Consider the following 27,296-nt stretch of genomic DNA (forward strand, 5'->3'; position numbering starts at 1 on the left):
TAAGGTGGGGAAGTAGTTAGAATTTGTACAGGTCATGAAAAAGCTTTTTTTACAATGTAAAATTTTGTTCCACTTACTACCCGCTTGTAATTTGTAAAATTCATATTATTCTGATATTATTGTATTGATGTTCTGTGTTAAAAATTTTCTTAACAGTGACCACTACTACTAGAAATTTCTAAAAAGTTATTGCAAATCTGTTACCAAATTATAGAAGCTATTGCTTTCGTTTCTTGTTGAAATTCCTGGATTTTTTTTGTCAAAACCAAGAATTGTAAAATAAGAAACTCATTCAAAAAAAAGGTTTCCAAACTTTGCACAGTGTGGAGCTTGTCTATTTGCTTGCAGAAAACGGGAGATTTATCTTTGTTGTTGTTTGTCTTTTCTATCCACTCGCTTACGATATACTCTTTTAACAGTCAATTGCTGAGAGTGGACAGTGGCACTGCGTTTAATATAAGAGTAAGGAGAAATATTAGAATTGCATTCGGTGGGTGGTTGATGGCTAGAAATCAAGCACGGCTGTCTATAGTACTTACATGTAACAGTTATACAGTATATAGTTAAAAAAGGTCTTTAAAAGTTTAAGGTTTCCTTGTGTATATCAACAATCGAACTGGAAAAGAAGCACGTACCCAAAAAATTAAACATTCGAATCTTTAAGTCCAAGTGGAAAACTGTAAAACACGGGCTTGTCGTGGATTTGTTCGTGCATGTTAAACATTTCATCAATTTCTTTTAGGTGTCTTTCTTTCAAGTCTTCAGAACTTTGCTTTGAAAGAGCTATGCGTTCTCTTTCAGCGCTTTTCATGAAATTTCCTTTGTTAACCCCGGGTGTGGTGTCTTGGGCCAAAGCTGTGCTGAATACAGGTAGCTTTGGTCGCATTTTGTAATGTTTATCGTGTTTTTCTACATGAAGATGTGTGTCTTGATCTTCTCTTAATACGATTTGCTCAACCTGTTCGTCATTTTTATCCGTATTATTTTTTTGGATACTGATTTCAGACATATTTTCAACATCATCAGAATTATCGGGTAATGTGCCCACTTTCGATGTTTTTAAAGAATTTACGTTGAGTATCTTAATTCCATTAAAATAAACCTCGCTGTCATTTAAAGGAGGTTCTTGATTATTCTTATTACCAATGCCCAGTTGAGTTTTCAGCAATCCTTCTGTTTTCCCACCCTTCTCCAGTGTTTTTTTAGCACATGTTTTTGACGAAACAATATTCGCGTCAAGGAATGTTTCTGTTTGTCCATTGTTCTCTGTTGTGACGTCATGCCGTGGGAGTCTCAATACTTGTGTGTCTATAGCTACGATATTCTGTTGATGAGGCCCATTTGTTTGTTGTTCTGTTTCTGTGATTTTATATCGCAGTGGTGTATTAGCTTGAGTACACACTTCTTCGTCTACGCTTTCTTTTTGTGTCTCCTTAGCACAATCCATCGTGACGTCAGCTTGTGATAGTTCTTTTTTATTATCCTCCTCTATACTCCGTATAAGAATACCGGAATCATCAGATGAATTAGAATTCCGGTTTTGCAAACATTCAGTACCATTTTTGGTGGAGTAAGCTTTCGCTCTTTTAAATAGAGAAGGCTTTATTTCTATGACAGGGCTTCGGGGAAAACCACTCTCGTCTGAAGAAACTGTCTTCCTGGAGAGTATAGGCGAATTCGTTATCCTTTTTAGAAATCCTCTTTTCGGATTTGCATCTGTCGGGCTTTCTTCGTCTTCGCTAACAACATAATCATACTTTCGGTACACGTGTTTAAATATGGCAGGCAAGGAACCGTGTCTTAATTTCGGTTTCTGTTGAACTGAATGTTTTTGCTTCGAGTCGTAAAAACACGTAGGGTCAAATAAACCCATGCTAGCAGTGGCACGAAAAGTTTTTGGAAGTTTTGAGCGTAATGCACCTTGTAAAGCATCAAGCATTTCTCTTTCTTGTTTTAACTTCTGTTTTTCTTCTTCTTCACTCTTTTTTATAATAATGCGACTTAACTTTCGTTTAACATTCTGAGTAATAACTTCGGGAGGGTAGTTCAATCCGCTACTGAATGATCGGCTTCTTCGTTTTTCAGTTGTAGGAATCTGAATACCGATACTACCATCCTCTTCTGGTAGATAGTTTAACTCTGGAAGACTAGACGAAATTTCATTGGACAGATTATTCAAGCTGTATTCTACACCTGTGTCTTCATGTGGAAGCGAATTATTTGCGACTGGATCAGCTGTAACAGACCTTTGTCTTGTTAGGAGATTCTTAACAGGACTATATTGAGAATGTTCTGTGCTGGTTTGGTTGGCACAAGCAATCGTTGAACGCCTTTCAAGAGGTATATGATTGTTATTATCGTATTCATCAAAACTGTGACAAGAGCGGAGGCTGGCCTTTTTAACCTGCTCGCAGTTAATATGTTTACTCGGCGCAGGAAAACCTAAGGCTACAATGCCTGCTCGCATTAAAAGCTTTTCTGATAATTTCGGGTTTTCGAACATTCTTACTTTTACTCCCTGGTAACACACCGAGCTGACTTTCTGATTGGTGGCTGGTGTCACATCATCATCTGGATGAATTGACAATCTGGGTTTTGTCAAACCAGGTATAAAGTTCTGTGGCACGTGATTTGCCGCTACATCCTGCTTTTTGCGATATTTATCATTGCGTGGCATGGTGTTTCGCCAACAATGTTAGAGAGCTCCCTAAAACAACAAGATAGATTTTTACGTAGCAACAACTCAGCTGTTGCAGCGGCCGATAAATCTTTAGTAGTGGCCATATGATATGAAGTAAAGTTTTTATACAGTCATAACAAGACAATAGCGTGAGGCAAAATATTTTTTAAGGGTGGGTATGAACGAAACATAAACAAATGGATGATGTTGAAGAATCCAGTTTTACTCAATAAAATTTTCAGTAAAAAGAGTTAAAGAAAGTAGGACCCTGTTTTTATATTTCATTCATCTATCGTTGTTATAATCAGCCTCTATTTATCACGAGTTTTAAAATCGAACGCAAGTTACTCCGAAAATAATAACTGACCATTACTTAACTCCGCGCCAACGTTAGCAACGACTTTTGTCCTTCCAACCAACCTTGTCCCCAGGGCCTTTTTGAAGACACTGCATTTGACATCAAAACAGCGAAAAAGGCCGTGGTAACGAGGTTACCATTTTAATATGACTACATGTAGCCATTACAAAAAAATACACATTTTTTTTAATGAAACATGTTTCAACATATCTTATGTCATTACGGTCGAAATATACTACATAAAAGCTAGTTGTAAAATATATAAAAAACATTACACAACTAATAATTAAAAGTTATACTTACAAATAACGTCATCCCACTAATTACATCGTTTGGTAATAAATAAATGTCACACATACGAATATCTCATATGTAGTATAATTTCACTGTAATGTCGAAATATATTTTACTTAAAAAAATGCGTATTTTTTCTTGAAATAATTTTAAATATACAATAATTCAAAGACAAAAGACTACTCTTAACATTGAGAACCTGTTTAAATAACATATCGTGCTCATGTGAGAAGATGCTTATAAGAGATATGCACGAAAAACCAAAGTATCCGATGTTTATAAAAACTACTCCTTATATAAAGCTCGGTCCCAGTAAGCGTCTTACTGCCGTTAATCAATATCTGTATGTTGGACGCCTCAATTAGACGCTGATCCAAAAATACCTGCTGACGTTTACACTAGAAGCATTTTGGCATCAAAACTTCTTTTTTGTCACTACATTGTGCAGAATATAATGCAGAAATATGTCGGCTTTCTTTGATCTCAGCATAAACGCTGCTAGCTGTCTAATTTAATATGAAACAAAATTAATTTTAAAATTGGCGTCAGTTAGACGCCAATTGGAAATTGAGCAAGAATCCAGGAAGACACAAAAGTACAATTTATATAATTTTTTTTCTTCATTTTACGTTATTTGAAAATGTGAAGGAAACTCCACGTTGCTCACTTAGTTTACGCGTCTGCCAAAGTTAAACATTCTCAAACTGCCGGCTGCAGAGCATTGGTTTGATGATTGGTTAATTCACCTTCGTTCCCAGGAATTGTCGCTTTTTAGAAGAGAGAAAACGGCTAATGACACTTACTCGTTTATTTTTGTTTGTTCGTTTGTTTGAAGGTATTTTTCGTATGCACTATGTAATTAACGGTATCTTACTTTTTGTGTGGCTAAAATAAACTGCTGCGGACAGAAAGACGGCTTTTGCAGTTTTTTAAAGAAATTTTCTTCCTGGAAAAAATGAAATTGGTGTAAGAAAAAGTTAAGCATGGTGCATTTATAAATCGAACAAATTACTTCAATGGCCGTTCACATTCCACTATGTTAGAAAGTGGATGTGAAAATTTTAAAGTTTGTAGCTTATGGGGTTTTCCCCATTATGGTCATAAACATGGTCTTTTAGGGGGTCGGTCTTAAGACCCAAATTTTCGGTAAAAATTTATCATTTTTAAAATTCTCTTAAATATTCTCTAAAACTACATGTTACCAACTTGTAGTTTTTGAGAATAATAGGAACAAATAATAGGAACAAATTTCAGATAAGGGTAATCTTAGGGGCCTGGGACCCAAACGCTCTCAGATTGTAATCTTTATTTCAAAGAAAGAAAACTCAAATTGTATGCCACCAACCTACTTTGAGGGAAAAACCTTTTGTAGAAAATGTGACATAATGTTCCGTAATTAGTTCTTAAACTAAGACCACAAATGACAATTTTTTGGCTAAATGTTATACAGCTAAGATTGACCCCTCCATTGTTTTCTTTCTTAAGTCGTCAATTAATATAAAAACAATTTTATAGAATTTCCATACAAAAAGTACTTGTGCATACACTCACCGTATCTTTGACGCAATAACAAAATTAATTCGCGGTAAATTTCAACCAACCAAAGTATAGTAGACAAAGATAGCAGATATATTCTAGAAGTACCTTTTATTTCTTTTTAAGTCTAGTATCATTAAAAAATGAAAAGTTTTCTCTATATCTTACTGTATTTGATTTTTTTCTCCGCCTACATTTTAAAAATATCAAAATATATCAAACAACAATGGTTTAGAAGAAACAAATGTCGGATTATTGAACAATCTCGACTAAGCATAAAACGTTCGTTAAATAGGTTTGCTTCTATGATTCATAGATTTGACAGGTGCCAGATTAAAAATACTTTGCTGCAAAAATTCCGATTTAGAATTGTTAAGATTTTAATGTTGTGTTGAGTGGGATGGAGATCTGAGTCATCTTGTTCTGGTGATACACACATTCCTTTGACGAAAAGGTTTTAAAAGAAAAGTAGAAATAAAGATAACCTTTAAAAAGTTCGTCAAGAAAGTATTTTTTAATTTTTGTTTGACTAGTTCTAAGGTGACCCTAATTTTTGTCACCTAAAAAACCATGAAGACAAGGTTGATTTTCGGACATATTATTTGCATATATCCCCATATCCCTTCACGTAATTGCCCGGCTTTCAGATATCATTTTAAAGTTCTCGTAGCCAACCATAATCAATTCTTGCTGGTGTCACTGCAGCGCGACTAATTTGAAACATTCAAATTTTACAACATTAAATGTGTAAAAGCAATATTGCACCGTAACCAATTTTGTATTAGATATTAGCCTTTTCCTCATTTATTCAACTGTATTGTAAAGACCATATATTTTTACCAGTTTTGATTAAAAAATTTACCGGCATTTTTAAACTCAAGTTGTACTGCAACCAGAAAAAAACATAAATTGTATTTCAACCAGAAGAAAACTCAAGTTGTATTGTTACTAGAAGAAAACTTAAGTTGTATTCTAACCAGAAGAAAACTCAAGTTGTATTGTAACCAGAAAAAAACTCAAGTTGTATTGTAACCAGAAAAAAACTCAAGTTGTATTGTAACTAGAAGAAAACTCAAGTTGTATTCCAACCAGAAAAAAACTCAAGCTGTATTGCAACTAGAAGAAAACTCAAGTTGTATTGCAACTGGAAAAAATCTCAAGTTGTATTGTAGCTAGAAGAAAACTCAAGTTGTATTGCAACCAGAAGAAAACTCAAGTTGTATTGTAACTAGAAGAAAACTCAAGTTGTATTGTAACTAGAAGAAAACTCAAGTTGTATTCTAACCAGAAGAAAACTCAAGTTGTATTGTAACCAGAAAAAAACTCAAGTTGTATTGTAACTAGAAGAAAACTCAAGTTGTATTGCAACCAGAAGAAAACTCAAGTTGTATTGTAACTAGAAGAAAACTCAAGTTGTATTGTAACCAGAAGAAAAGTGAAGTTGTATTGTAACTAGAAGAAAACTCAAGTTGTATTGTAACCAGAAAAAAACGCAAGTTGTATTGTAACTAGAAGAAAACTCAAGTTGTATTGCAACCAGAAGAAAACTCAAGTTGTATTGTAACTAGAAGAAAACTCAAGTTGTATTGCAACCAGAAGAAAATTCAAGTTGTATTGTAACTAGAAGAAAACTCAAGTTGTATTGTAACTAGAAGAAAACTCAAGTTGTATTGTAACTAGAAGAAAACTCAAGTTGTATTGCAACCAGAAAAAAACTCAAGTTGTATTGTAACTAGAAGAAAACTCAAGTTGTATTCTAACCAGAAGAAAACTCAAGTTGTATTCTAACCAGAAGAAAACTCAAGTTGTATTCTAACCAGAAAAAAACTCAAGTTGTATTGTAACCAGAAAAAAACTCAAGTTGTATTGTAACTAGAAGAAAACTCAAGTTGTATTGCAACCAGAAAAAAACTCAAGCTGTATTACAACTAGAAGAAAACTCAAGTTGTATTGCAACCGGAAAAAATCTCAAGTTGTATTGTAGCTAGAAGAAAACTCAAGTTGTATTGCAACCAGAAGAAAACTCAAGTTGTATTGTAACTAGAAGAAAACTCAAGTTGTATTGTAACTAGAAGAAAACTCAAGTTGTATTCTAACCAGAAGAAAACTCAAGTTGTATTGTAACCAGAAAAAAACTCAAGTTGTATTGTAACTAGAAGAAAACTCAAGTTGTATTGCAACCAGAAGAAAACTCAAGTTGTATTGTAACTAGAAGAAAACTGAAGTTGCATTGTAACCAGAAGAAAACTCAAGTTGTATTGTAACTAGAAGAAAACTCAAGTTGTATTGCAACCGGAAAAAATCTCAAGTTGTATTGTAGCTAGAAGAAAACTCAAGTTGTATTGCAACCAGAAGAAAACTCAAGTTGTATTGTAACTAGAAGAAAACTCAAGTTGTATTCTAACCAGAAAAAAACTCAAGTTGTATTGTAACCAGAAAAAAACTCAAGTTGTATTGTAACTAGAAGAAAACTCAAGTTGTATTGCAACCAGAAAAAAACTCAAGCTGTATTGCAACTAGAAGAAAACTCAAGTTGTATTGCAACTGGAAAAAATCTCAAGTTGTATTGTAACCAGAAGAAAACTCAAGTTGTATTGTAACTAGAAGAAAACTCAAGTTGTATTGTAACTAGAAGAAAAATCAAGTTGTATTGCAACCAGAAAAAAACTCAAGTTGTATTGTAACTAGAAGAAAACTCAAGTTGTATTCTAACCAGAAGAAAACTCAAGTTGTATTCTAACCAGAAAAAAACTCAAGTTGTATTGTAACCAGAAAAAAACTCAAGTTGTATTGTAACTAGAAGAAAACTCAAGTTGTATTGCAACCAGAAAAAAACTCAAGCTGTATTGCAACTAGAAGAAAACTCAAGTTGTATTGCAACTGGAAAAAATCTCAAGTTGTATTGTAACTAGAAGAAAACTCAAGTTGTATTGCAACCAGAAGAAAACTCAAGTTGTATTGTAACTAGAAGAAAACTCAAGTTGTATTGCAACCAGAAAAAAACTCAAGCTGTATTGCAACTAGAAGAAAACTCAAGTTGTATTGCAACTGGAAAAAATCTCAAGTTGTATTGTAACTAGAAGAAAACTCAAGTTGTATTGCAACCAGAAGAAAACTCAAGTTGTATTGCAACCAGAAGAAAACTCAAGTTGTATTGTAACTAGAAGAAAACTCAAGTTGTATTGTAACCAGAAAAAAACTCAAGTTGTATTGTAACCAGAAAAAAACTCAAGTTGTATTGTAACTAGAAGAAAACTCAAGTTGTATTCCAACCAGAAAAAAACTCAAGCTGTATTGCAACTAGAAGAAAACTCAAGTTGTATTGCAACTGGAAAAAATCTCAAGTTGTATTGTAGCTAGAAGAAAACTCAAGTTGTATTGCAACCAGAAGAAAACTCAAGTTGTATTGTAACTAGAAGAAAACTCAAGTTGTATTGTAACTAGAAGAAAACTCAAGTTGTATTCTAACCAGAAGAAAACTCAAGTTGTATTGTAACCAGAAAAAAACTCAAGTTGTATTGTAACTAGAAGAAAACTCAAGTTGTATTGCAACCAGAAGAAAACTCAAGTTGTATTGTAACTAGAAGAAAACTCAAGTTGTATTGTAACCAGAAGAAAAGTGAAGTTGTATTGTAACTAGAAGAAAACTCAAGTTGTATTGTAACCAGAAAAAAACGCAAGTTGTATTGTAACTAGAAGAAAACTCAAGTTGTATTGCAACCAGAAGAAAACTCAAGTTGTATTGTAACTAGAAGAAAACTCAAGTTGTATTGCAACCAGAAGAAAATTCAAGTTGTATTGTAACTAGAAGAAAACTCAAGTTGTATTGTAACTAGAAGAAAACTCAAGTTGTATTGTAACTAGAAGAAAACTCAAGTTGTATTGCAACCAGAAAAAAACTCAAGTTGTATTGTAACTAGAAGAAAACTCAAGTTGTATTCTAACCAGAAGAAAACTCAAGTTGTATTCTAACCAGAAGAAAACTCAAGTTGTATTCTAACCAGAAAAAAACTCAAGTTGTATTGTAACCAGAAAAAAACTCAAGTTGTATTGTAACTAGAAGAAAACTCAAGTTGTATTGCAACCAGAAAAAAACTCAAGCTGTATTACAACTAGAAGAAAACTCAAGTTGTATTGCAACCGGAAAAAATCTCAAGTTGTATTGTAGCTAGAAGAAAACTCAAGTTGTATTGCAACCAGAAGAAAACTCAAGTTGTATTGTAACTAGAAGAAAACTCAAGTTGTATTGTAACTAGAAGAAAACTCAAGTTGTATTCTAACCAGAAGAAAACTCAAGTTGTATTGTAACCAGAAAAAAACTCAAGTTGTATTGTAACTAGAAGAAAACTCAAGTTGTATTGCAACCAGAAGAAAACTCAAGTTGTATTGTAACTAGAAGAAAACTGAAGTTGCATTGTAACCAGAAGAAAACTCAAGTTGTATTGTAACTAGAAGAAAACTCAAGTTGTATTGCAACCGCAAAAAATCTCAAGTTGTATTGTAGCTAGAAGAAAACTCAAGTTGTATTGCAACCAGAAGAAAACTCAAGTTGTATTGTAACTAGAAGAAAACTCAAGTTGTATTCTAACCAGAAAAAAACTCAAGTTGTATTGTAACCAGAAAAAAACTCAAGTTGTATTGTAACTAGAAGAAAACTCAAGTTGTATTGCAACCAGAAAAAAACTCAAGCTGTATTGCAACTAGAAGAAAACTCAAGTTGTATTGCAACTGGAAAAAATCTCAAGTTGTATTGTAACCAGAAGAAAACTCAAGTTGTATTGTAACTAGAAGAAAACTCAAGTTGTATTGTAACTAGAAGAAAAATCAAGTTGTATTGCAACCAGAAAAAAACTCAAGTTGTATTGTAACTAGAAGAAAACTCAAGTTGTATTCTAACCAGAAGAAAACTCAAGTTGTATTCTAACCAGAAAAAAACTCAAGTTGTATTGTAACCAGAAAAAAACTCAAGTTGTATTGTAACTAGAAGAAAACTCAAGTTGTATTGCAACCAGAAAAAAACTCAAGCTGTATTACAACTAGAAGAAAACTCAAGTTGTATTGCAACCGGAAAAAATCTCAAGTTGTATTGTAGCTAGAAGAAAACTCAAGTTGTATTGCAACCAGAAGAAAACTCAAGTTGTATTGTAACTAGAAGAAAACTCAAGTTGTATTGTAACTAGAAGAAAACTCAAGTTGTATTCTAACCAGAAGAAAACTCAAGTTGTATTGTAACCAGAAAAAAACTCAAGTTGTATTGTAACTAGAAGAAAACTCAAGTTGTATTGCAACCAGAAGAAAACTCAAGTTGTATTGTAACTAGAAGAAAACTGAAGTTGCATTGTAACCAGAAGAAAACTCAAGTTGTATTGTAACTAGAAGAAAACTCAAGTTGTATTGCAACCGGAAAAAATCTCAAGTTGTATTGTAGCTAGAAGAAAACTCAAGTTGTATTGCAACCAGAAGAAAACTCAAGTTGTATTGTAACTAGAAGAAAACTCAAGTTGTATTCTAACCAGAAAAAAACTCAAGTTGTATTGTAACCAGAAAAAAACTCAAGTTGTATTGTAACTAGAAGAAAACTCAAGTTGTATTGCAACCAGAAAAAAACTCAAGCTGTATTGCAACTAGAAGAAAACTCAAGTTGTATTGCAACTGGAAAAAATCTCAAGTTGTATTGTAACCAGAAGAAAACTCAAGTTGTATTGTAACTAGAAGAAAACTCAAGTTGTATTGTAACTAGAAGAAAAATCAAGTTGTATTGCAACCAGAAAAAAACTCAAGTTGTATTGTAACTAGAAGAAAACTCAAGTTGTATTCTAACCAGAAGAAAACTCAAGTTGTATTCTAACCAGAAAAAAACTCAAGTTGTATTGTAACCAGAAAAAAACTCAAGTTGTATTGTAACTAGAAGAAAACTCAAGTTGTATTGCAACCAGAAAAAAACTCAAGCTGTATTGCAACTAGAAGAAAACTCAAGTTGTATTGCAACTGGAAAAAATCTCAAGTTGTATTGTAACTAGAAGAAAACTCAAGTTGTATTGCAACCAGAAGAAAACTCAAGTTGTATTGTAACTAGAAGAAAACTCAAGTTGTATTGCAACCAGAAAAAAACTCAAGCTGTATTGCAACTAGAAGAAAACTCAAGTTGTATTGCAACTGGAAAAAATCTCAAGTTGTATTGTAACTAGAAGAAAACTCAAGTTGTATTGCAACCAGAAGAAAACTCAAGTTGTATTGCAACCAGAAGAAAACTCAAGTTGTATTGTAACTAGAAGAAAACTCAAGTTGTATTGTAACCAGAAAAAAACTCAAGTTGTATTGTAACCAGAAAAAAACTCAAGTTGTATTGTAACTAGAAGAAAACTCAAGTTGTATTCCAACCAGAAAAAAACTCAAGCTGTATTGCAACTAGAAGAAAACTCAAGTTGTATTGCAACTGGAAAAAATCTCAAGTTGTATTGTAGCTAGAAGAAAACTCAAGTTGTATTGCAACCAGAAGAAAACTCAAGTTGTATTGTAACTAGAAGAAAACTCAAGTTGTATTGTAACTAGAAGAAAACTCAAGTTGTATTCTAACCAGAAGAAAACTCAAGTTGTATTGTAACCAGAAAAAAACTCAAGTTGTATTGTAACTAGAAGAAAACTCAAGTTGTATTGCAACCAGAAGAAAACTCAAGTTGTATTGTAACTAGAAGAAAACTCAAGTTGTATTGTAACCAGAAGAAAAGTGAAGTTGTATTGTAACTAGAAGAAAACTCAAGTTGTATTGTAACCAGAAAAAAACGCAAGTTGTATTGTAACTAGAAGAAAACTCAAGTTGTATTGCAACCAGAAGAAAACTCAAGTTGTATTGTAACTAGAAGAAAACTCAAGTTGTATTGCAACCAGAAGAAAATTCAAGTTGTATTGTAACTAGAAGAAAACTCAAGTTGTATTGTAACTAGAAGAAAACTCAAGTTGTATTGTAACTAGAAGAAAACTCAAGTTGTATTGCAACCAGAAAAAAACTCAAGTTGTATTGTAACTAGAAGAAAACTCAAGTTGTATTCTAACCAGAAGAAAACTCAAGTTGTATTCTAACCAGAAGAAAACTCAAGTTGTATTCTAACCAGAAAAAAACTCAAGTTGTATTGTAACCAGAAAAAAACTCAAGTTGTATTGTAACTAGAAGAAAACTCAAGTTGTATTGCAACCAGAAAAAAACTCAAGCTGTATTACAACTAGAAGAAAACTCAAGTTGTATTGCAACCGGAAAAAATCTCAAGTTGTATTGTAGCTAGAAGAAAACTCAAGTTGTATTGCAACCAGAAGAAAACTCAAGTTGTATTGTAACTAGAAGAAAACTCAAGTTGTATTGTAACTAGAAGAAAACTCAAGTTGTATTCTAACCAGAAGAAAACTCAAGTTGTATTGTAACCAGAAAAAAACTCAAGTTGTATTGTAACTAGAAGAAAACTCAAGTTGTATTGCAACCAGAAGAAAACTCAAGTTGTATTGTAACTAGAAGAAAACTGAAGTTGCATTGTAACCAGAAGAAAACTCAAGTTGTATTGTAACTAGAAGAAAACTCAAGTTGTATTGCAACCGGAAAAAATCTCAAGTTGTATTGTAGCTAGAAGAAAACTCAAGTTGTATTGCAACCAGAAGAAAACTCAAGTTGTATTGTAACTAGAAGAAAACTCAAGTTGTATTCTAACCAGAAAAAAACTCAAGTTGTATTGTAACCAGAAAAAAACTCAAGTTGTATTGTAACTAGAAGAAAACTCAAGTTGTATTGCAACCAGAAAAAAACTCAAGCTGTATTGCAACTAGAAGAAAACTCAAGTTGTATTGCAACTGGAAAAAATCTCAAGTTGTATTGTAACCAGAAGAAAACTCAAGTTGTATTGTAACTAGAAGAAAACTCAAGTTGTATTGTAACTAGAAGAAAAATCAAGTTGTATTGCAACCAGAAAAAAACTCAAGTTGTATTGTAACTAGAAGAAAACTCAAGTTGTATTCTAACCAGAAGAAAACTCAAGTTGTATTCTAACCAGAAAAAAACTCAAGTTGTATTGTAACCAGAAAAAAACTCAAGTTGTATTGTAACTAGAAGAAAACTCAAGTTGTATTGCAACCAGAAAAAAACTCAAGCTGTATTGCAACTAGAAGAAAACTCAAGTTGTATTGCAACTGGAAAAAATCTCAAGTTGTATTGTAACTAGAAGAAAACTCAAGTTGTATTGCAACCAGAAGAAAACTCAAGTTGTATTGTAACTAGAAGAAAACTCAAGTTGTATTGCAACCAGAAAAAAACTCAAGCTGTATTGCAACTAGAAGAAAACTCAAGTTGTATTGCAACTGGAAAAAATCTCAAGTTGTATTGTAACTAGAAGAAAACTCAAGTTGTATTGCAACCAGAAGAAAACTCAAGTTGTATTGCAACCAGAAGAAAACTCAAGTTGTATTGTAACTAGAAGAAAACTCAAGTTGTATTGTAACCAGAAAAAAACTCAAGTTGTATTGTAACCAGAAAAAAACTCAAGCTGTATTGCAACTAGAAGAAAACTCAAGTTGTATTGCAACTGGAAAAAATCTCAAGTTGTATTGTAGCTAGAAGAAAACTCAAGTTGTATTGTAACTAGAAGAAGTTGTATTGTAACTAGAAGAAAACGTAAGTTGTATTATAACTAGAAAAAAGAATAAAATATGTTTTTTACGAGAAAAATATTTGAAATCCAAAAACATGTAATGACATATGGCTGTGTAAAACATCTGATATATCATTTAAGATCACTTTTCTCATCTTAAAAAGTTATCGGGTAAATAAGTAAGAAGAGAAATAGATGTCACAATTAAAATCTTTGAATTTACATCGCAAAAAAATACTTTTTATCCTCTCCTTTAATTTTATTCTGGATCAAACCTAAGCCCAAACATTTTCCTTCCCGGTGGCGTTTATTTTTTATTTTTCCAGCAGCCTAAGAAGGCTAACAATAACAAAATTCTTAATTATACCGGATATAACATATAATTAAGCACACGTGATAAGTGAGTAGGAATTCGTCAACACAAACATGTTCAAATTACTTTTTAATTTGAGAAGAAAATTTTGCAATACGTACAAAACAAGTAATTATTTTTCAACAGATATTTAATCAAACCACTATAATGTGTTGAAACATGGTGTTTACGTTCTTATGACATTTTTTTTCTACGCACAAGATACTATAGTCTACCTCTAACTTTTTGTTAGTTACCAGAATTTGCTCAACAATACAAAAATTTTAGTAAACTATTTTTAACACAAAAATAGCATAAATATTAAGTGCAACTTGATTTTATGTACAATCGAAGTTAATTTTGTCCGAATTTTAAAATCTTTCAGAAAATGTTTTAGAATCCGCGACAATTAGGTAATAAGAAGACTAGGAATGAGTCACGCCCCGTTTTTTTATCTAACTGAATAAATCTTTCAAATAATAATAGACACGGCGTGCTGTTGCAGCTTTTATAGGCGCACAAAATTCATGTTTCTTAATGTAAGAATTGCAGAATACAAATTAACACAGTCCTGGAATAGAAAACAGAATACTTGTTTTACTCGATGAAACGCAATAGCGTTATTAGGGACAACATTAACAAGAGGAGAAGTTTGTAAGTATGCGGATTTTAGCATGACCCTTTGACTAACCATTAAATTTGATTATTAGCTATTATCTAATGAACTAGAAAAAAATATTTAACACCTTTACTTAATTTACACACTTTACACTCGATTTAATACCTTTAAAATTCAAGAAAAGATGGCCACGAATAAACCTAATTACTTACTTGTCAGAAGTTCAAATCACTTATCTTTCAATGGTTTTTTAAAGTAAAGTTTAAACACAGGTAGCAGAAAAATTATCCTAACTATAAACTATAACACAACTAATAACAACAAGGTTGTACAATTTTTGGTTATAAAATATTCAGTTTTCAAGCATACCTCGCATTACTTTTGAAAATTTAAAAAGACAGTCGAGCTTTGGAAAAAATGATAAAATACTGCCTAGAAGAAACCGGGGAAATTACTCAGGAAAAATGTATTACTGAGGAAAATGCATCACTGTTAAAAAAAAAGAGAAAATGAGGAAAAGTATTGGTGAAGTTGGAAAAAATAAAATCGGGGAAACATTTGATCACTTGAAAAATTAATTTGGTTCACAATTCATATTTCCCCTTTGTTTATGTAACAGATATTGAAGTGAGTTTATGAGAATTAAAACTCAATAGTTTGCTTACCTTGCTAAGTGAATTTTCATAAACATCAACCTCGTTCTTTACGCTATCTCATTGTTTGTTCATGTCCTTCAATTATATGTTCTAATTCCTTCTAACCAACCAACCATAAATTATCCTTGTTGCTAAGGACGCCAAATTAATTCCATTTTTATGTTGGAGGAATTAAATTCTTTCATGATGATTCTTTCATTTTATTTTTAACATTTTTAAAGCATGCATTCTCGAAGAAAGTTAGGAGGAATTTCGAACTTTTTTCCTTTTAAAAATAAATATGTGTGCATAGCAAAATGGTAGCCTCGCTGTGCATTTTTATCTGTCAATGAGTCTTAAGGATATTAAAAGTACTTAATCATAATCGGTAGAATAGAGCAATTTAAAAATATTTCTTTTCATAAATGCAATTACTGAAAACAGATTACGTTAACAAACTTACATATTTTAATAGCGATGAGTACCAATATTTTTCAAACAAGCAAAATATATTCTTATTTTACCCAGCAACAGTAATGGTCAGTCCAGGAAGTTTGAATGGCCAGAGAAAGAAACTATAAAATAAGTGGAAACCTATGCGCAGGTTGCTGTTTGTTTTTTTGCTGTTGTTTTAGTTTAGGGATAGAGAAATGGTTATTAAAGACATTGTTAGAAATCCTAAAGGAAGGCTCCTTTGTGTTCAGTGTTTTTATAAAATAACATTGCTTCGTCCTCCGCAGGGGATAATCAAGCAGCCTAGGCTAAGCCCAATTTAATCAAGCAATGAAATATGCTATTTTTTGTTTTGGTTGAGTGTCCCTACGAATTTTACTGCGAAAGAACAAAAAAATTGACTAAATCACGTGACTACCAGGGAAATTATAACTGGTGGGTGAATTTCTTTTAGCCACATTTGACATGATTGAAGCGACGAACAAAAATATTTGTGTGTAAAATTACGATCCTCTGTACGTGATTGAGACGTGTATACCAACCAGCGCTATAATCACTTGGATTTGTCATATACCGTATCACAACTAATTAAAATGACTGGTGCTTTTTTACTGTAGGGTTTGACGCTTATCGGAGAGCGATAACAAGTGCCAATAACAGGTCTGCGTCAATTACAATAAATTGCAGTAATTTAATAGTAGATTATATCTAAAACCACACAACGTACTAAAACGTGTTCAGATGCGTTCTAACGTGTTTTAACGTGTCAAGATGCGTTTTATCGTGTTTTAACGTGTTTAGATGCGTTGTAACGTACCGTAACAAAAGACCAGTTTGAGCCATCAAGGTCTGCTATACCAAAATTCTAACCGGGGTAATTATTCTTATTTCTCTATTGTTCTTCTATCCTCCTAAATTGTTCTAAACAACAGAAGTTATCGTGTTACTGTATTAACATTTTATAATTTTATATAAAGCTATGAAAACAATGAAAAGAAAAACTGAATTACTGAGTTTCGCATTGTGTCAACATACTTCTTATAATGTCAATAAATAAATGAACACCATATTGTGCCATATTGTCTCATGCAATCAAAAGAAAATCGCTCTGTATAATTTTTCCTAATGCAGTATTTGTTCACGCGTAGTATATATTCTTTCCTGGTTCCAAGAGTGATCAATAACACTATACAAAAGTCTGTAAACATGAACAATGGGCTTTAATAGGGTTAAAAAGCAGACTTATCTGCTGATATATATTATGCACAACCTCGTTCCCTGAAGATAAGGACGCATAACATATCGTTCGCGTACTTTGTTGCACCTCTTTTAATCTTTATTTGTGATGTGTTGGGGGTTAGAATAAACATATTTACATAAATAATCTGGGTAGGTTTTTAAAATTTCTTTAACATTTACTGCGAATTTAGTTCTAAAAGATTTTTGGTAAGAAAATTCGTATTTTGCTGTAATTTGCCTGTCTGTTGTTTGAAAATGTGTTAACCACGTATCCAATTTTAAAGATACGAACAACAAACAACAAATGCAATATAGTTTATCGACTTTGCTACGGCGGGCAAACTCCCGTGGATTTATGCACGGGCCACAAACTATTCTATATTTTAATACTCGCTGTCTTTCTGTCTGTCTGTGTCTGTGTGCCAATTTAAAAACCAAGAGTTTTGTAATCAAAAACGTAGTTAACACCTACAATTATAATAATGATCTCCGTTCAAGAAAATTGCGTTACGTAAACAGGCGGCAAGAATGCACGGATGCACAAAATAGCTTTGGAAGAATTATGTACGGTGGATAATCCATCGTAGAAATTTCCACGGCTAACGACTAGTTTTAAAATATTGTTAGCTAGTCACTACTTTTTTTATTTTCCTCACTGTCCTTCTCTTTTTTATTCACTGTGGGTTTAATAAATTGCCGAGGCTTGAAAGGGATAGAACGAGAGGTTGCTGTAGTCCTAGGAACCCAGATGAATAGAAAAGATTGAATTGGTCTTTTTCAGATGAATGGTCAATAAAAAACAGATGTGGATGTCAGATAATAACTAAGAATTCAATCAACTGTTTATTTAATTTAGGTAGGGCTAAAAGTATGATAAAGTCAACTAGGCCTCTAAGCTAACCATTGATAAGATGTTAAATCAACTTAAACTTAGGAGCTGATGCGCCTAGACTGATTTTGTAAGAAATTTGAGAAAATAAAACAAAGAAAGTAATTTGACTCTAGCTTAAAATGAAGCAGTTCTAACGAGTTTAAGAAATGCTTGGAAAGCATTTCTTAATTTTTACATTGTGCTGTGTCTCAAAACAGCGCAATGGGATCGAAGTTGCTTGTGATAGATTATCTGAGGTGATGATCTGTCTAAACGCTTTAGTATCTACGTGAATGAATTTCACATTCTTAAAGATATATATGAACTGACAGGTATGAGACTATTTTTACCGAGTTGGATCAATCAATCAGATTTAAAGATAAAAAACAAATAGTTATTCCAAAAAAGTTTAATGTTTCAGAACGCGTGCACACATTACTGAGAAAACATGGCGACTAGTACAAGAAACCAAAGAACTTTTACTGAGGAAAATTTGTTAACTTAGCAAATGGTGATTTAAGCAAAGCTCCTGATGCTCAAGTAATGCAAATTACATCTGATTCTTATCTGGTTACAATCAAGACAAAACAAACACCTTTGTGAAACAACAAACATTTGTTGTTAATCTATAAATGAAGTCAATACATGTTCAAATGAAAATTAAGAGAACAATCGGCCACTTAATTTTAACGCCAATAGTACATAAAAATATTGATTAATGAAATATCGTGGATACTACTACTTGGCAGACAAAACTTGTTTTATTTAGCTTTCTAAAATATAAAAACTAAACTATAAATCAATAAAACAAAGGATACTTTATCCGTTTTGCAATAGACGCTTCTCGAATTCCATGGTTGTTTTTAAAGAATTTTAATTTAGCTAAATCAGCATGCGTTTAAATTTAAAACGCACATGAGCTTTGGAAATCCTGTTTTAGTCGCATTATTGTTACGGACGCCCCTTCTTTAATGTTTCTTTGAAACATAATACAAATGTTAACATTCGCAGACAGAAGACCTCTCAAAAACCCGATGAAATATCAGATGTGGTCGATGCTGCGCTAGCTTTTTAATATAACTGGTGATTGTGGTATAATGATGTAGTAAATACTATGTTAAAAATATGTCTTCCATAGGCTAGAGAAAAAAAATACCCCCTTTAAATGCTGTTTTCTTAAAAATCGAAAAAATAAATAAACGCTTCGGGCGGTTAATTATCTCGCGAATGACTGGCATTTTTTTATATTACTTTACAAATTTTTCTTTCTATAAACAACATCTTGCAACACGAGGCTCGAATCCATCAAAAACAAAGCAACTTATAAGCAACTATAAAAAACAGCAACGATATTTCCCGGGACTTCTTGTTTTAACAATCCGACGTCCCATACGATGTCTCATACGACGTCTCATACCACGTCTTATACCACGCCTTATATGACGTCCCATACCACGCCTCATACGACGCCAAACTTGATTAAATAAGTTTGCTTTTGTTTCTTCCACCAGCCTAACTTAGAAAGCAAACACGTATATAAGTAAACATCTCAGTTAATATTGAGTGATTTTTAAGCTGGACGGGGTAACAATGGGTTTTTACTTACACCCGAGTTCAGATATATATGTAGTATTTTTGGAAAAGGGTATTACGCTTATGGCGGATGTGTCACACTGTATACCTGCATAACACTGCATAACACTTATTTCTGAATCTTTACCGGAAATATTTCCCTAAAAATAAAAAAGGTTGCCCGACTGTTTCCTCTATGACGGGGTAACTACGGGCTGTAAGCTGTATTTTTATTTCAGCTAAAGTTGTGGGAAAGTTATTTTTTGAAAAATATATTACACCCTAAACACTCTTTCTTTGTTTGCGCTTCACTTGATTTACAACATACTGTATACCTGAATAAAACACTCCACCTGTCTGTGATACAATTTACAGTTCCCATAATCGCTCCACCGGGCGTTTAGCGCCGGGTAACACAGTTGCTTGTGGCTTAACCCGGCGTTTCGACACCAAGTCTGGGGCTAGCTTGATAATAAACAACAAATCGTTTGATTTATCGGTCGGTGCCGGTATTTTTGATTAGTGTTAGAAATCTAACATGGCGCTACGAGTAGCGTAACAACGCGCGAACAATATGGCTGATAGAAATGATTTGTGAACGTCATCAACGTTAAATCTTTCTGTGGACAAACATATTGCTTTTAATTGGATAGCAAAGTAGGATGATTGTGTTATCGTAACTGAACTTAAACTTAAAGATCCTGCTTACCAGCGTCTTATGCTACGATATACGTTTAACGACGAGACAAAATCTTGAACACAGAGAGAGGTTTAGGAATGTTTTGAATAAACGTCGTCAGGAAACAGAAAAGAATATTTTGTTGACTTTGTTACTAAACAATATTAACCTTATTTATACGTAGACAGACCTAACGGAATAAAAACAAGTTGTTTTAAGAAGAGGAGTCGTCTTAGCTTTGTATAAAAAGTATACAATATCATTATTTTTCTCACAAAACTGTCAAAGCACACTATAAAATTATTACATACTAGTCGATAAGGCCCGTGGAATAATCCACTTAGACAGGATAACAGAGAAAAACAACCGTCATTTAAATTTAGCTGACGTCAGCAGAGACCTGTCAGAACACACAATTTTTTTTTCAGAAATTTGTATGCCTGTGGCCTTCGTGTACTTTTGACAAACGGATGCAGAGATATTAGGGTTTAAAGGTTTTTTGATGACGTCATCAAACCGTCCATTCCGAAACGGATTCGGGGACCCAGGTTTGGGAAAATTACCCAAATTGGTCCTAGGTGGTCCCTAGTTACCCACGCGGTGAAGAATCACCACCTCGTTTCCAAGTTATTTGGCCTCAAAGTTTTAAGTGCACTGTAATGGCTTCATTAATTTAAGATATTGACATTAATAAGATATTGACAAAAAAACTCAAAAAAACTCGTGCATTCGGGTGGTAAAAAATATCGTCCTTGTAAAAGTCACACACAGACAGACAGGCAGAAGCTCCGTATTATTATAAGAGATTCGTTAAAATCTCCGTAACATAATTTTTGCCTGTACAGTGGCATAATAAATTGCACCACCGGACCTTAGACTATGTAGGCCAAACTTTAATTTTCCCAAACCGATACTTACCGGCTCTTCTAGGAGTATTTCTCTCATTTTTGTGCATGATAAGCTCTTTATTTTTCCCAGAGTTTGTCACAGTGACTGCTTTAAAAATAAATTCCTCTGCACTCTTGTCCGTTAACTTTGTAAGTTCTAAGTACACTTTTAGATTTTTTACTGGACATAATTCGTTTCTAGTCTTACTAATAAAAAATCCAATACTCTTCTCTGTAAACGTCAGTTTTGCATATTTTTATATGTAAGGTTCACAAATTGTACAACGTCTAAGACCTGCTATCTCGGGAACAGTAGGTTCAAATTATTATAAAGTTCTTCTTTTACTTGCCAGTCATCGTGATCTATCATACGACTAAAGTGCAATTTCCATCAGAGAAATCTTTCCGCGAGTTCTTCGTTCAGCGACGTTTCCCTCTCGAACGGTGCTCCCGTAACAAATCTGATCAGTCAAAATGGCGGCTGTGAACAGGCTTCTGCTTTTAAGAAAAAAAAAATTGTTTTGTTAATGATTTTCAGAAAAAGAACTTTAAACGTGAACAGAAAAGAAACGGTGCTGGGTTGGGCGCAAAAGTGAAAGTAGCATATATAACAACAGTTCACTTGCGCAAGCAATAGATGAAAATCTTTTGGGATTTTCAGAGGAGGGTCTTTTTCTTGGCTACAATAGTGACATCAAGTTTCCCTATATTTTTGTTGCGGATGAAGGATTCGCAATTAAGGAGAACATGATGAGACCTTATGCAAGGGGAAATATCTTCGATAAAAGTGAATTTGTCTTCAATTATCGACTGTCACGTGCAAGACGTGTCATTGAAAAAAATTTTGGCATTCTAGCAACAAGGTTTCGGATTTTTTGAAGACCAATAATCACCCATGTGGAGACTTTTAAAAGTGTTACCAGAGCCTGTGTCGAATTACACAATTTTTTTGATGAAAGAGGAGTTCACACAATACTTTCCATGTACCAGAGCTGAAATTTAAGAGAACACAAGTGGCATGGTGCCACTTTGCGAACAAGGATCAAATAACGGAACTAAAAATGCAATAAAAATGTTCTTTAGAGCTCTCAACTGCATTGAAACTATTTCTCTCCTCCATTTGTTTTCTAAATCTTTCAACTACATCCAAGCTTGCCACATTGTTTTAAGAAATGTTTCTTCATAATATTTCTTCCTTAATTTTGTTGACCCATTAAAAATTCTCATTTATGATTGGCTGAAATTCCAAGCGTGCCTTGCGCGGAAAAAAGAGTTTAAAATTTTTAACTTTTTTTGTGTGTCTTTTTTCCGCTTCTCCTCCGCGTGGTATGAGATATTTTTAGAATCAACTGACGTCATAGCGTGTTTTTCTACGTCGCGCGTTCAAGATTCTCTGATGGAAATCGTCAGCATATCCTAAATGTTCCCTTGAAACCCAGTTTGCAGTTAGATCAATTCTCTTTTTCCTTCATAGATAAAATATATTTTCAGGAATAATTTGGAGATCTTTTTTTTTGGCTTCCCGCTTCTACAATTTTTGACACTGCAAAATTATCCGCTTTCCGTTTTCCATAGAATTTCTGTTTTATCAAAATGCCTTTTAAAGACTCCAGCGAGTATTCTATAGTTTTTAATTCCCTTCAAGCGGAGTTTTTTCTTGTTCTTCTTTCAGAAACTGTCTAAATGCAATTCTCTGTTGATTTACATGCATCGCATGCGCTGCCATCCCAGTGGAGCTAGCATCGGAATTTACAACAATCGTTTTTGTAAAATTATAGTACAGTTTGCTTTTGTTATATTTTATTTTTTCAAAAGAACCGTTCCTTAATCACATGAGGGTACTTAGCTATATTTTGCGTAGCATTCCAGGAGAATGTTTGCTTAATAACAGAATATAGCCTTTTTGTTTTTAGTTGTATAATTTCCCCCATTACAATTTTCATAGACATAACAAATAGCGCATCTTGTGTTTTGCTTTTTAAATCACACGTGTGATATGTTGGTTTACCCTTTCATCGCGGCGGCGAAGTTCAGGAGATTTTCATCACACTGGATTCGAATCATTGTTATTGCTCACTTCACTGGATTAAAAATTCTCTACTATTTCCTAGCGTAAACGAAAAGCTGATGTTGTTGTGCTTTACTGATATAAAGTTATATAAAGATTTAAAGTAAAGAAAGAAGATCTTCATCTTTTATCGAAGCACGGCCATTAGTTAAGATGAAAAAGTGGTTGTTATTGCTATGCTATCTCTGAGTTTTCGAAATGTTGCAAGCAAAAGTGAAGTAAAGTGAAAAATATTTTTAAAATCAAAAATCAACAATTTTAGGATGACTTGAAAGGACGCTATGTTTTTATGTTACAATACGTAATATTTCTTTCTCTCTGTAGAGTTCCTGTTGGAAAATTTTTAATTTTTCTTTTTAGCGAAACAAACAAACGAACAAGCAAACAAACAAACCAATTTTTATTATGTGTATATTATTATTATTACTATTATTATTATTATTAAACATAAAATTGGGTTCCATATTATACAATGGTTCTTCGCCCTAAAATCAAATAAAGATATAAAAAGAAATAAGTACATACAATGTAGATAAATTATCAATAAATATTAGTTTAAAAATGGATAAAATCAGAAGTGAAGAGTACATAGAAACTGACTTAAACATCGCGTTACGGTAAAATGAAGAGGGTTGGAAAGGCTGATATTGAAACCTGGAATAGAATGGAGCATTGAAAAAGAAATCAAACAAGATTGGCAAGATAAAATAAAAAAAGGAAGAGATTAGAATCAAATTGATAATGCACGAGCCTCTTTGTCTCTATATAATTGCTTTGCTTTTGAATAAAAACTATTTTTCTCTTTTATTTGTCTGACCGCCGAAGGAAGTTCATTAAATATCTTCGCCTGGCTTTGGAAGGTTTTCGGGTCATTAGTGTGATCGATTATTGGACATTGAGCATTAGATTGTAATATTCTCGTGTGGCTAATGATTTTCAGTTTGAGGTAACCTCAACGATACACCAGTTTAACGCCATTAAAATCAATGTTTTCTCGAATTGGCAGTCAATTGAGGGACAATACTTCGCTTGGCGTGACGACCAAGAACGTATCCAGCAGCACAGTTTTGAAGCCGCTGTAACCGTGTTTAAAGGTAGATTGGAGATTAGAATCGATAGGTTGAGAGCTTCTGCTAAGGATTTACGTACCTTATACGGCGAGAATCGTTTGAAGCTTTTAAGTGCTCGAAGGGTACCATGTGCTGACTTGAGAACAGAGTTGAATTGTTCTGTCCAAGCTAGATGCTGATTGAACTTAACACCTAGTAGCTTTGCAGATTGTTCTTGTGGAATAGACCTACCTCTGGATCGAATAAGGTAGCTCTTCTCTTTTGTTTGTTTCATTCCGGACGAGGAGAATATAATTGCTTTTAGTTTATCACTGTTGAATACAAGACTGTTTTCAACTGACCATTGCGAAAGTGATTGGATGTTGGATTCGAGACTTTGTATAGTACGAAAAATATCATCGATTATGCATGATCTGTGAATTGTTATGTTATCAGCGTACTGAATGGACTCAGACTGGATATTTGAAGGTAACTCGGCTACGTAGATATGTTAAAAAGAACAGGACCCAAAATGCTTCCCTGAGGAACGCCAAAGCATGTGGGAAGGTGAGATGATGTTTTGTTTTAACTATATAGCTGGCTATGTAGTTAAGAATCGTAGCTAAAAATCTATTTGCGGATAACTTATTGTGTTTTAACCGGATAATGTTGTATTAACATAAAGTTTTGATTTAATTCTTTCACATGCGCTCTCACAAAAGTTCAACTCATATTCGGTTTTTCTTGCTGCGTATTCTTTTGAAATGTATTTTTGAAAACAGGCACCTGTCCGGAGTGATAAGAATGGTAGGGAGATTTGACTACCCTCGCAAACACCATGTTATAATTATATTTATGAACAATTTGAATTGACTTAAATTATTTAATTTTATTTATCCGCCCCTACTACAGAATTTACATGCACATGCAACTGATGCAACTGGATACAGGTAATTATTTTTGCCATTGATATCCAGATCGGTATCCTAGCTTCACATTCTTCTATTCTTGGCTGGAACTCGTACGATGGAATGTTTTTTGATAGGTGTGATTTCAAACCGATCGCGGTTTCTTGTGTATACTTCTTATTAGTACCAAAACCATCGTCAAAAAAAAATCGCAATTTTAATCATATTTTCGGTAAGTCGTCCACGTATTACTTCCTGCTTATGAAGACGATAACATATTCAAAACCCCTTCTAACTTCAATACTAACGTAAACTTATGGAGATAACGATTTCTCATTCTCCATATGCCCTGATTTAAGCACACACTAGACTCTAAACTACAGTGTAGCATAGAGCCTATTTTCCTGATAGCACACTGTAGTTAGACGCATCAATGTCTGCTGTACAGTGTAGCAGGCCCTTTCTTTCCCTGTAGTAGAGTGTAGTAAAGCGTAATTTTTCGTAGCAATGTGTAGTTCGTTATTTTCTGTAGCAGGCCGTAGTAGAATGTATTTCTCCGTAGTAGCCTGTAGTAGAGTGTAGTAAAGGGTAGTAGCCTGTGTTAGAGTGTAGAACACTGTACTAGGCTATTGTGTGCTGAAAGCGGATCATATGAAGAATGGGAAATCTGTATCTCTACAAGGCTTGGGAAAGTGCATAGGTCTAACGCATGTTGAATATGTTATCTCTTTTATATTCAGAAATTAAGACGTGGACGACTTAAATTTTCTCTCCAATATTTTATAAGAAGTCTCATTGTTTTTGTAAAAATGTACGGGGCCGGAGAAACACTAAATAGTAAGACAAACCAATTTTTTTCCTTTTCTCCTATGACCCATGAAAGCCTATATATATATATATATATATATATATATATATATATATATATATATATATATATATATATATATATATATATATATATATATATATATATATATATATAGTAAATAAATATATATATATATATATATATATATATATATATATATATATATATATATATATGTATATATATATATATATATATAACTTACTGGCAAAAGGTGGACAAGAAGGTAAGTATGAATTTTTTTAAAAAATTCAATCTGTACAGTATGCCGCCGCTACTTAGATTCCCCGCCTACCTATTCGATATGGTCCGGTATAAGTTTTATAGGAAATATATTCCTACAAAACTACATCTGCTTGGATAATCAATCTCGCATCCTAGCACTTCACCAGGATCAGCATCGATCCGTAGGCCACCATCATGTACTATACTTCGTTTAGCGAGATCTTGCAAATATTTTTCAAGATTTCTTTATATGCAATTTTAACACAAGGTTTGCAATAAGGACCGTCTGTTTGCGTTGAAATATCCTTGTACTTAGCTTTGCGGATTGCCATACGTCCTTATTTACTATATAAAACCTTTACAACACAAACAAACAACAACATGCGGTAATTTAGTTTCTTTTCGAAGTACGTTCATTTATCTCATAAAGTTCTTGATCAAATATATAAAACCTTTTAAACACAGTAAAGATCTCGTCGTCATCATCATCCTCAGATTCACTCAAATAATTAGTGCCATACCGTTCAACCTCTTTATATTTGCATTTTTCCAAATAAGTTTGGATGTAATAGTTGCACCCTTGCCTATAAATACCTCCTATTTTTATGATGGCCGTACACTCACAAGATTCCTGCGGTATTTTTTTCTGATAAAAATTGGTTCTAATTGTACCTTCAAATTCCTTTAGTTTAGGGTTGATATAACGATCTTTCTTCACACCTAGGTTGGTGAAGCAAGCCCTACTTTGCCATTCAACCTTTGTTAAGATTTCCTCATATTTTTTTAAAAGTTTAGAATTATCACCAAGATCGAACGACATGGTGAACGTTGAATTCGGACTATATTGAGAGACACCCTGGGAGTAGATTTTTTAGGGGTTTTATCAATAGCGGGGATAGGTTGCCGTCTTAGTTATGATAACCAATCATAAACTGTTCATCTTTCCCTTTGTTTGCCGGAATAGACAATCCCTCGGAAGCAGCTGTTTCTTAATTTGAACCTTCTGCGCTTTACGCTGGCGATAGACATCGAACAATTTAGATTCAAACACGGCCCTTCTACACATATCCGGAATAACAAACCAGTCTGGGATCCACTCCGGATTGAGCAGTCTGGGATCCTCTTCAATGGCTATCGTGCACATGTCTTGACTCATGAGATGATCTGGAACACATGCGATATTAGAGGGATCCTTTTTAACGGCTCTCGTGCACATGCCCTGAGTCATGAGATGCTTTGGAACATGCTCGGCCAAGCAAGGATCCTCTTCAACGGCTCTCGTGCACATGTCCTGAGTCAAGAGACGATCTGGAAGACATGCGATATTAGAGGGATCCTCCTCAATGGCTCTGGCGCACATCTCGTTGGTC

At 33.4% G+C, this 27,296-nt stretch overlaps 1 protein-coding gene across 1 annotated transcript; it reads right to left on the bottom strand.

Annotated features, from left to right (window-relative positions):
• Positions 1 to 517: 517 nt before the first annotated feature.
• LOC130656484 (uncharacterized) lies at positions 518 to 15,381 on the bottom strand. The gene is made up of 2 exons (XM_057459347.1): positions 15,135 to 15,381; positions 518 to 2,707 (listed from the first exon to the last, which is right to left on the bottom strand). Exon 2 carries the CDS (start codon positions 2,675 to 2,677, stop codon positions 644 to 646), a length of 2,034 nt encoding a protein of 677 aa, XP_057315330.1. The 5' UTR covers positions 2,678 to 2,707; positions 15,135 to 15,381; the 3' UTR covers positions 518 to 643.
• Positions 15,382 to 27,296: the final 11,915 nt, after the last annotated feature.

The sequence above is a fragment of the Hydractinia symbiolongicarpus genome, chromosome 9 (genome assembly GCF_029227915.1).
Source record: "Hydractinia symbiolongicarpus strain clone_291-10 chromosome 9, HSymV2.1, whole genome shotgun sequence".
In the NCBI taxonomy this organism is placed as follows: domain Eukaryota; kingdom Metazoa; phylum Cnidaria; class Hydrozoa; order Anthoathecata; family Hydractiniidae; genus Hydractinia; species Hydractinia symbiolongicarpus.